The sequence below is a fragment of the Epinephelus moara genome, chromosome 17 (assembly GCF_006386435.1).
Source record: "Epinephelus moara isolate mb chromosome 17, YSFRI_EMoa_1.0, whole genome shotgun sequence".
Classification (NCBI taxonomy): Eukaryota; Metazoa; Chordata; class Actinopteri; order Perciformes; family Serranidae; genus Epinephelus; species Epinephelus moara.
The window spans coordinates 23,397,010-23,407,588 of record NC_065522.1 but is presented as its reverse complement, the minus strand read 5'-3'; the positions used below and the strand labels follow the sequence as shown (position 1 = coordinate 23,407,588).

The window sequence follows — 10,579 nt, the reverse complement described above, 5'->3', positions numbered from 1 at the left end:
AGCGTGAGACACTTTACAAACGGCACCCCATAGTCCAGCACTTGAAAACCATTTCAGAAGTGTAGATATTAAGAATCCGATTAGTAATTTTTCACGTAGCAAAGGCAATACAAAAGAAATGTGCAATTGCTGCATCATGTCCATTATGGAAGAACCCATTGCTCACTGCTGGAGGAAAGACCCTTACTAATAAGGAGTGGGAAAGTCATAACACCAGGAAATTGGGACAAATCGTAAAGCAGGAGAGAATATCGACACTCAGTGAAATTAAAGCTAATTTTAATCTTCAGGAATTGAGTTTTCTACAGTATTTACAATTGAAGCGTGTCTCAAGGTTCCACATGCCTCAGATGAAGACATAGATAATAAATGAAGAGAGACTGTAGCAAATAGAAGCACAGTATCCAAACCTTATAGACTTATTTCACTCTCCTCCTGTGGTCATATTGATAAAGTGAAATAACAATGGGGATGTGACCTGGGTAAACACCTGCCTCTTGAACAGGATATACAAACTACTTATTAGAATCTGTTAGATATAAACTTACATCCATCAGGCATAACATTATGACCACCTGACTAATACTGTGTAGGTCCCCCTTTTGCTGCGAAAACAGCCTTGACCCATTGAGGCATGGACACCACTAGACCTCTGAAGGTGTGCTGTGGTATCTGGCACCAAGACGTTAGCAGCAGATCCTTTAAGTCCTTTAAGTTGTGAGGTGGGGCCTCCATCGATCGGATTGGTTTGTCCAGCACATCCCACAGATGCTCGATTGGATTGAGATCTGGGGAATTCGGAGGCCAAGGCAACACATCAAACTCGTTGTGTCCCTCAAACCATTCCTGAACCATTTTTGCTTTGTGGCAGGGCGCATTAACCTGCTGAAACAGGCCACTGCCATCAGGGAATACTGTTTCCATGAAAGGGTGCACATGGTCTGCCACAATGCTTAGGTGGGGGGTACATGTCAAAGTAACATCCATACCATCCACGTCATGTAAAAGAAAATGTGATTAATCAGATCAGGCCACCTTCTTCCATTGCTACATGGTCCAGTTCTGATGCTCACATGCCCATTGTTGGCGCTTTTGGCTGTGGACAGGGGTCAGCATGGGCACCCTGACTGGTCTGCAGCTATGCAGCCCCATACGTAATAAACTGTGATGCACTGTGTATTCTGACACCTTTCTATCAGAGCCAGCGTTAACTTCTTCAGAAATTTGAGCTGCAGTAGCTCGTCTGTTGGATTGGACCACACAGGTGAGCCACCGCTCTCCACGTGCATAAATGAGCCTTGGCCGTCCATGACCTTGTCGCCGGTTCACCACCGTTCCTTCCTTGGACCACTGTTTGCAGATATTGAGCACTGCAGACCAGAAACACACCACGAGAACTGCAGTTTTGGAGATGCTTTGACCCAGTCGTCGAGCCATCACAATTTGTCCCTTGTCAAACTCGCTCAAATCCTTTTTCCTGCTTCTAACACATCAACTTTGAGGTCAAAATATTCACTTGCTGCCTAATATATCCCACCCACTAACAGGTGCCATGATGAGGAGATAATCATTATTATTCACTTCAAGCCATGTGTAAGGTAAGGTAAAGGAGGTTGTTGGGTCAGTGCGGTGAGCAGCAGTGCTGGACTGGCCATCGGGCATACCGGGCATTTGCCCGGTATGCCCGATGGCCAGTTAAAAGTAAAAAAAGTAACTACTTGGGTGGGCCGGACTAGGCTCAAAATGCCCGGGCCGATTTTTTTATCCCAGTCCAGCCCTGGTGAGCAGTGAGAGCTAGCATTAGGGGAGTTCCTCTGGGACGCCANGTAAAAAAAGTAACTACTTGGGTGGGCCGGACTAGGCTCAAAATGCCCGGGCCGATTTTTTATCCCAGTCCAGCCCTGGTGAGCAGTGAGAGCTAGCATTAGGGGAGTTCCTCTGGGACGCCAGAGATCACCGCCTAGCCTCCTGGAGGTGTCGTGGGACCAACTAGATGAAACACTGAAAGGAGGTTCCCACCTAATTTCAACACTGCCCAGAAATAAGGACACTGTGGGAAGGAGTCCAAAATATGTTACTTTCAACGCTAAATGTGGCTGCACCACTATGCCCAAGAAAGTGTTTGTTGGGACTTAAAGTGGATGGTGTAAAATCTGGAGGAATACGACGTCTGTTAACACTGGTATTGCTTTTTGGAAAAATGATCATGTTTATGAACTGGAAACTTTTTCTTTAATTTACATTTTAATGATTCTACAAAGATCAAATACAGACACGAGCATCCTTCCTTTTTGTGTCTCTCCAAGTGTCAGAAACCAGCAGTGAGTCTCTACCTGTTTGTTATGCTTCTTTTCTTTGTTGCTTGAAGGGTAAATACCACTTCAGATGTCCTGCCGTGGTGGAGGGGACCAAACTGTGCAATAAGCCGTGGTCGTACCAGGAGGTGCGCAGACTGGCTGATTTGTCTGTTGAGGAAATGCAGCACTTTGAGGAGACCATGGCTCTCCTGGCTGCTGCGGAGCACTGCAAAATGCAGCCAGTAAGTGGTCCAGTGGGGTTTGAAAGTTGAATTCTTTTGACTGTGTTATTTAAAACTAAATCAAATACTCTGATTTTCAATGTGTTCTTGTCAATGTTTTCCACATCAGTGCCCAAAGTGCAAAACGAATGTGGAGAGGAAGGATCTCTCCAACCTGTGTGTCCGCTGCATCATATGCACAGCCGACCAGAAGAAGACCTACCACTTCTGCTGGCAGTGTCAGAGGGAGTGGAAAGGTCCAGGCCCTCGATCTGACCGCTGCGACAATGACGGCTGCATCAACAGGGACCTGCAGCTTCTGCAGACATGCAAGACCATCAGTCTGCCCTCAGTGACGGGGGTCACCGCCTGCCCCTCAGTCCGGGCCTGTCCTACATGCGGCGTGAGGGTGGAACACAGTCAACAATACTGCAAAAACATCACCTGCCCTCGCTGCCACGTGGAGTTCTGTTTCGTCTGCCTGAAACTAAAACGTGAATGTTCAGTGACCAGCTCGCCGTATAAGATCTGTCCCAGTGGTGTGGCTCCCAGACAGACATCTATCCCTGTGTGGCAGAGAAAGTGAAAAATGGGCCTGTCTACATATGTGTAAAGATAAACTCTTAACGCTCATTGATACGAATGTGACAGATAAACATACTCTCCAAAACAAGTGTAACTTTTTTTTTCTTTTTACATCTGGCCTACACTGCCTCCCTCTGGCTGGACTTTGAACTGCACCTGATGTTTTATCACCACTGATAATGTTACTTATGATAAATTCTGTATCTACAAAGTGAAACTGCTTCAAAAAGTTCAGTCTGATTTCAATTGAGAAACATTCTGATCACTCAATAAAATCACAGAAATCTTCATGCATTGTAAAAATTTTATTGTCTTTATTCACATTTACAATGTATCTAGAAATCTAGTTTTTCCTTTTAGATCAGTGCTGCAACATTTCGCTGGTTAAATGTGGTTGACAGAAGAAAATGTTCAACATACAGCTTTGTTATCAAAATATGATTCATGTTTAAAATTTTACAAAGTTGGTTCATGTTTTAAATCCATCAAATCAGAGCTGATGTGTCTTTAAAAGGAAAAAAAATCATCAGAATCAAACAAAATAAAATGTTCTCTGATCACTATCACAACACATCAAAAGTCACCACAACCTCTCTGCTGTTTACAACATGTATGTACACAAGATTGGATATGTATGATTTTTTTTTGTGCTAACCACTGCACCACTGTGTTGCCCATTTTCACTTGCGTGTTTATCAAACCATCAAAAAGCTCTGTCTCACATCAAACCTCAGTGTTTAACTTTTTTTCACATTGTGCCTTCCTCTTTTCTCCTTCATCCTGGGAACAGATTTTCTTTGAGTCTTTTCCCATCTGTCCCTCCCCCACATGGTGTCCATTCTGCCTCTTTTTTATACAACTTTTTTATACTGTTCAGCTGCATCATATGTCCCACTGGAGTTTATACAGCCTGTGGGTTTGAAGGAAAAGTCTTTTATTCAATCATTCATTGAGGGGGAAAAAAACACTGCTGTTGATATCAAAGTGACAGATTAAGTTTTTATCTCTCATATCACATTTCAGAGAAGTGAGCAGTACTTACTGAAACACTTCCATGATGATTTTTGTTTAGAGCCAGATTGTCCCCTCTTTTGTGCAGCATCTGATTAGAAACAAGAATAATTTGCTGTCAAAGATCTGGAAACATACAATATTTGACTGAATGAAATATGGAAGATGAACACTTCCACTTCCACAGACATTCACCACTGTTTTCTTATTTTGGATTTGGTCTTTAATAAGAACAGAATCTACGCACACTCTAGAGCACTGTGACGCACATTTTGTGCTGACATGTTGGTGCAGAATAATAAATTATTGTGTTTTCTTCCATTCTACAGTTGCAAAATTGATTTATATTACAATATTTTTTATAATTTATAATATTTTTAAGTAAATATTAAGAATAATTAGAACATGTCATGAATCTGTTGCAGACTATTCTTAAGAACAAATGTAAGAAAAACGATATTGATGAATGAGGCCCATTGCTTTTTATTCCTATGTGATTATTTGCTCTCTCTGAAGAGCACCAGATTATGTGTTCCACCTCATCCCGCATCCTTTTGTCCATGTTACCTGTTTTATCCTGTTCAGCTGCATCATCTGGCACTTTGGACTTCTTACCTTCTGTGGGTTTGAAGGAAAAGTCAAAACACTGCTGTTGATATCAAAGTGACAGATTAAGTTTTTATCTCTCATATTACATTTCAGAGAAGTGAGCAGTACTTACTGAAACGCTTCCATGATGATTTTTTTTTAGAGCCAGATTGTCCCCTCATTGGTGCAGCATCTGATTATAAACAAACATAATTTACTGTCAAAGATCTGGAAACATACAATATTTGACTGAATTAAATAAGGAAAATGAACATTAAAATTAATAAATGATTAAACCTCTTATTAATACAGAATTCTTTTGTAGTGGATGTCTAACATTAAGTCAAAAGACATGGACTTTTATAAGGCAAATCTTTGAATATTTAAAATCATCATGTAGGCATGATTTACTATTCAGTCCTCTTTTGTTAGGGGAGGAATCTCTTTATTACAATTCAATCAATTTGTTAATTTATTATTGATGTAAACTGGTGCCACATGCACATTTAAAGACTATGTAAATGTGCATGTGGCACCTTAAATAGCTCATAGGCCTCCATGTTTCAACGAGGTTCCCACATTTGTATTATTGAGAGATACTATATCTAGTCTGATGACATAGTGTCTTCAAACCTGTTATCATCTGTTGTTCTTGCAGGGTATCTCCACCCTGTTGTTCTTGCAGGGTATCTCCACCCTGTTGTTCTTTCAGAGTATCTCCACCCTGTTGTTCTTGCAGGGTATCTCCACCCTGTTGTTCTTTCAGAGTATCTTCACTGAGGCTCTGACACTCTGTGGCTTTGAAGTGGAAGAAAAATAACATATACAGTTATGATCTGTATCAGTGTCAATATCAGTAAGAGGAAAATGTTTACATTTTCATCATTTACACCCTGAAACAAGTCTATGTGAAAATATACACCACCCACTGGAGCACAAGCTGGGAGTCATCAGGACCCTGAATCATTAGGCTGAACGTGCCCACAAGGACAGAGGAGAAGGTAAAGGAACAAAAACACATCAGGGAAGCACTTCAAACCTGTGGCTACCCCACTGGCGTAATTTTTAGTGGGGACGGTGGGGTTGTGTCCACACCAATACCCAGCAAGTGCTGAAATGTCCCCACCAATAATTTGGTACACACACAGTTAACCACTAGTCGCGCCTCATAGACCGCTAAAATGCTTGTGACAGGATACCCCATCCAATCCAAGCAAGTTTAGCTGAAAGCCCCGCCCTTGAATGAAAAACTACGTTTTCATTGGCTGAGATGTCCTCCACTTTCTGGGAGGTCGAGCTCTGTGCAGCGCACACTTTTTGTTAGAGGCAGGCAGAGCTGAGCTGCTACAGTAGTTAGCAGAAGTTAGCAATCTTCACTCATTACATCAATATACTAAAGTTATTCATCAAAACAACTACTTATCCTATCTCTATATATTAATATAATCCTATCATCACCTCAGATATACCCAGAACGTTTTAATTATGCTTGTCATTAATTAGCCGCCAGTTTAGCTAGTGCTAGCTAGTTTATTTTGCTCGATGTAGCCTTCCAGCCATCAGTAGCCCACTTGATCCAACGTCAAGAGGTGGACGTCATTGGATCTCTCTTTCCCTGCATAATCTAGCTAGCTAACTGCTATTGTTGTTATAAGAACAGAGTTGGACTCAGGCTACAAGGTTTCCTCCATTTTGTTGTTATGGAAATAGCCTAGCCAGCCTAGTAGCTGACTAGTATAGCCTGTGTGTATGTTTAATCCAGATGGCAGCCCAAATAGCAGCCGAAAGAAGAAAGGTGGACACAAGGAGCTATTTCAGAAGAGTAAGTCAGCTTTAAAGAAAATGTTTTCTCAATTGCCAGAATCAACAATAATCATAGGTTAATAATAATAGCCTACTTAACTAAGCTATTGCCTGGCTACACATTTTTCCTCACTGTTAATATGCCATGTATCAACATGCAGGTGACAGAAGCAGTGCCAGGCACCAGTGCAGGCAGAGGAGAGGAAAGTGGAGAGGCAGGGACAGGGTCACAGGTGAGCTAGAATGACTTGGTGATATGTTAGTTAGGCTAGATATAGTACTTTATTGTGACAAATGTTAGGCTGATGATTTATTGTATAACAATGGTTCATCAGTGTTGATGTGTGTTTGAATTGAGAGCTTTGAATATGCAAATGTCTCACTACTCATATGACATGGATCCATGTGCAGGTGACAGAAGCAGTGGTGCCAGGCACCAGCGCAGGCAGAGGAGAGGAAGGTGGAGAGGCAGGGACACAGGTGAGCTAAAATAATAATGACTTGGTGATAGCAGTTAGTAGTTAGATTTAGTATTGTGACAAATGTTGATCTGATGATGTACTGGTTGGCTCATCACTGTCTGTTTGAAATGGGTTCTTTGAATAGGCACGTTTCACTGGTCACATGGCATGCATCCAGAGATGGGCAAAAATACATCAAAATGTATTTTGATACAAAATACCCCTCAAATAAATGTATCAAAATAAAATACAAAATACTGGTGCCATAATATGTATCAAAATAAAATACATGTATTTTGTATTTTCAAATACAGAAAATACTTTTTTTCTTTTTCTTTTTAGCAGCGACCCGCAGCTCTATAGGTCACTCTGTCAGTCGGTCAGTCCACAAAGCTTTTCGTGAATAACTCAAAAAGTCCCTGACCAAAAATGCTCAACATGTGCATACTGCAACTAGAGACCATGAGTAACTATACCAGAAAGAATGCCCATGATTCGTCCATAGGTGGCGCGATACTAGCTGATTCAAATCTTTTTGTGAATAACTCAAAAAAAAAAGCTAGGGACATGTAGGCTACCCTAAAATATTATTTATTGATTCAGATTTAGATTCAGACAACTTTATTGATCCCACGTGAGGCAATTCATTTGCAGCATACTCATCCCAAGCATCAACCACAACAACATACAATTTCCTATGTTATGCACAGTCCAGTAAAACAGACCACTAGGTCATTGAAGGGCACATTGAATGGCCCAAGTTTAAAAAAAACATATAGATAAAAATATTAAAAAAAAGTAAAAAATATTGTTACATCCAATATTATAAGAATGTGTAGCCTATTATTTTTGTTTTTTGATTCATAGAGAAGGTATTTTGTGTGTTTTAAATACAAAATTACTCCACTCAAAAGTATTTTGTTACAAATTACATTTGCTTTTTATCGGCCTTACCAAATACAAATTACAAAATACTCAAATGTAATTGAAATACGTATTTTAAATACAAGTAATAGAAATACTGCCCATCCCTGCATGCATCAGTGTGTTATTTTATCAGTCAACAGTCTCAGAAGCAGTCCTGCCAGGTATTGGCACAAGCAAAGCAGAAGCGGCAGAGTCACAGGTGAGGCCCAGGCTTATAAGTTACAAGTAAATGTAGATATTACTATACTAGTATATAAACAAGTGGTGACTAACAAAAATTGCCAAAATTTTTCAGCTCGCCTTCAATGTCCCCACCAAAGCTCAAATCAAAAATACGCCCTTGGGCTACCCCAACTGGGCCTTTGCAAAAAACCACTAAGAGACGCAGAGCAGACAGAGAGGAAGAGACACAAACAAAACAACATCATCATTCCCTATGTCGCAATACTATCTGAGAGACTCAGGAGGATTTTCAACAAACCCCACATCCCTGTGCACTTTAAACCCAGTAACACACTGAGACAGAAGCTCGTCCACCCAAAGGACAAAACACCCAGACATAAGCAGAGTAATGTAGCGTATGCTGTTCAGTGCAGCCAGGAATGCACAGATTTCTACAGTGGGGAAACAAAGCAACCACTCCACAAGCACATGGCACTGCACCGGAGAGCCAGCCCCTGAGGTCAAGACTCAGCTGTCCACTTACATCTACAGGAGAAGGGACACTCCTTTGAGGACAGCAATGTGCACATCTTGGCCACGGAGGAAAGATGGTTTGAAAGAGGCTTGAAAGAAGCCATGTACGTCAAACTGAAACGACCACTGTTAAACAGAGGGGGTGGGCTATGACACCACTTACAATGCAGTCTTGGGATTCCTCCCCAGATGACTTAGCACCAGTTCTCACCTGGACCCATCTAGCTGTGGATAAACAGGAAACAGCTGATAGCAGGAATTAGCGAGCAGCTGGTAGCAAGAAGGAAACACAAACCTGACAGACACTGTAAAGATGAGCAACTGAGGAGACAAGGAATTGCGCGCCCTCCTTGTCCTCGCAAATGAAGAGGCCATTAACTGTCAGATGACAGGACAGTGAAGAACGGGCCGATTTACAGTATGAGAAAATCGCCGAAGGACTGACCAGCTGCAGCTTCCCTCCCACGTCACTGTTCACGTCGCACGCTGAGCTACACGTTTTGTTACTTGCTCACGCCCCCCACATTCTGTATAAACAAAAGTAGGCAGGTGGCATTTTGCTGCACTCCCCGATTTTGTTTTTATTCTGCCAATGCTGAAAAAAGACTGATTGGGCTTTGCTGCAAATTTGCACAATTCCTGTTTAAAAAGGGCTATGGTGTCTATTCTGCCTCTCCTCTTCATTATGTGCTTTTTTTATGTGTTCCACCTCATCCTGCATCTTTTTGTCCATGTTACCTGTTTTATCCTGTTCAGCTGCATCATCTGTCAGTTTTGATTTCTTAGCCTCTGTGGGTTTGAAGGAAAAGTCATTTATTCAGTCATTCGTTAAGAAAAAAACAATGCTGTTGATATCAAAGTGACAGATTAAGTTTTTACCTCACACATATTACATTTCAGAGAAGTGATCAATACTTACTGACAGTCAAATCATTTGACATTTCCAGTGGTCCCCTCTTTTGTGCAGCAGGTGCAGCATCTGAATATAAACAAAAATAATTTACTGTCAAAGATCTGGAAACCTACAGCATTTGGCTGAATGTAATAAGGAACAAGAACATTAAAATGAATACATGATTAAACGTCTTAATGCAAAATTGGACTTTTATTGAGCAAAGTTAATTTGAACCAAAAATATTTAAAATCATCATGTAGGCAGGATTTACTCTTCAGTCCTTTTTTGTTTTGGGAGTAATCTCTTTATTAAAATTCAATTAATTTGTCAATTTATCACTGATGTGAAATAAGACTCTTTAAATGTGCATGTGGAAATGTTGATAGCTCACAGGTCTACATTTTTCAGCATGATTCCTGCTCATGTTAGAGACTTTCTGCACATTCAAAACATATCTGTATTCTCTGAGAAAACTCTTTCTGCATTACCCTTCTCTCCTCCAGCCTGATGGCCTGATGCCTCACGTCTTTTCATCTGCACATCATCTTCTTCATTCTGTCCTGTTTTTCTCTTCTTTCCATTATCAGTGTCCCTTTCTCCTCCACTTATTTTAATCTCGCCATGGTCTGGCTTCAAATCATTCAACTTTCTGGTTTCATCCTGATTTGGCTGTGCATCGTCTCTCAGACTTTCTGAATTAGCTTTGAAGTGAAGAATAAAAAGGATTTACTAATGATCCAATAATATTACAGTCATAATCTGAATGATTTCTTTATGTATTGATTTAATCTTACCTCTGTACATGAGCAGATATGCAGTCTCGGACCTGGTGAACAATAATTTAAAGTTATTGTTTGCAGAATAACAAAAATATGACAAAACCAAGTCAACACTTCTGGAAAATGTAATAAATCTCATTCACTATTGATAATATTTAACATACTTGTAAGTTGAGGTTTTTGCAGATGGCTGTCGTCTAACCTGCATCATTGAAAGAATGAACACTGTCAACAAATTAGCATTTCATTTCAGATCTTTCTGTTGGTTTGTTTTGAGTGTGTACGGCCCTAATGGAGTAGAGGAAGTAAAGTCCCC

The 10,579-nt window shown here is 40.7% G+C and overlaps 2 protein-coding genes across 2 annotated transcripts; one reads left to right on the top strand and one right to left on the bottom strand.

The window, feature by feature from the left end:
* The first annotated feature begins 1,589 nt into the window (after positions 1-1,589).
* LOC126404716 (uncharacterized protein DDB_G0292642-like) lies at positions 1,590-3,293 on the top strand. The gene is made up of 3 exons (XM_050068091.1): positions 1,590-1,598; positions 2,369-2,539; positions 2,649-3,293. Exons 1-3 carry the CDS (start codon positions 1,590-1,592, stop codon positions 3,102-3,104), a joined length of 636 nt encoding a protein of 211 aa, XP_049924048.1. The 3' UTR covers positions 3,105-3,293.
* Positions 3,294-3,393: 100 nt separating this feature from the next.
* LOC126403809 (high mobility group nucleosome-binding domain-containing protein 5-like) lies at positions 3,394-10,554 on the bottom strand. Its single transcript, XM_050066600.1, has 10 exons — positions 10,428-10,554; positions 10,279-10,310; positions 9,973-10,185; positions 9,509-9,568; positions 9,328-9,378; positions 5,336-5,500; positions 4,836-4,895; positions 4,682-4,732; positions 4,146-4,205; positions 3,394-4,013 (listed from the first exon to the last, which is right to left on the bottom strand). The coding sequence occupies exons 1-10, from the start codon at positions 10,472-10,474 to the stop codon at positions 3,955-3,957; spliced, it is 798 nt and encodes a 265-aa protein (XP_049922557.1). The 5' UTR covers positions 10,475-10,554; the 3' UTR covers positions 3,394-3,954.
* Positions 10,555-10,579: the final 25 nt, after the last annotated feature.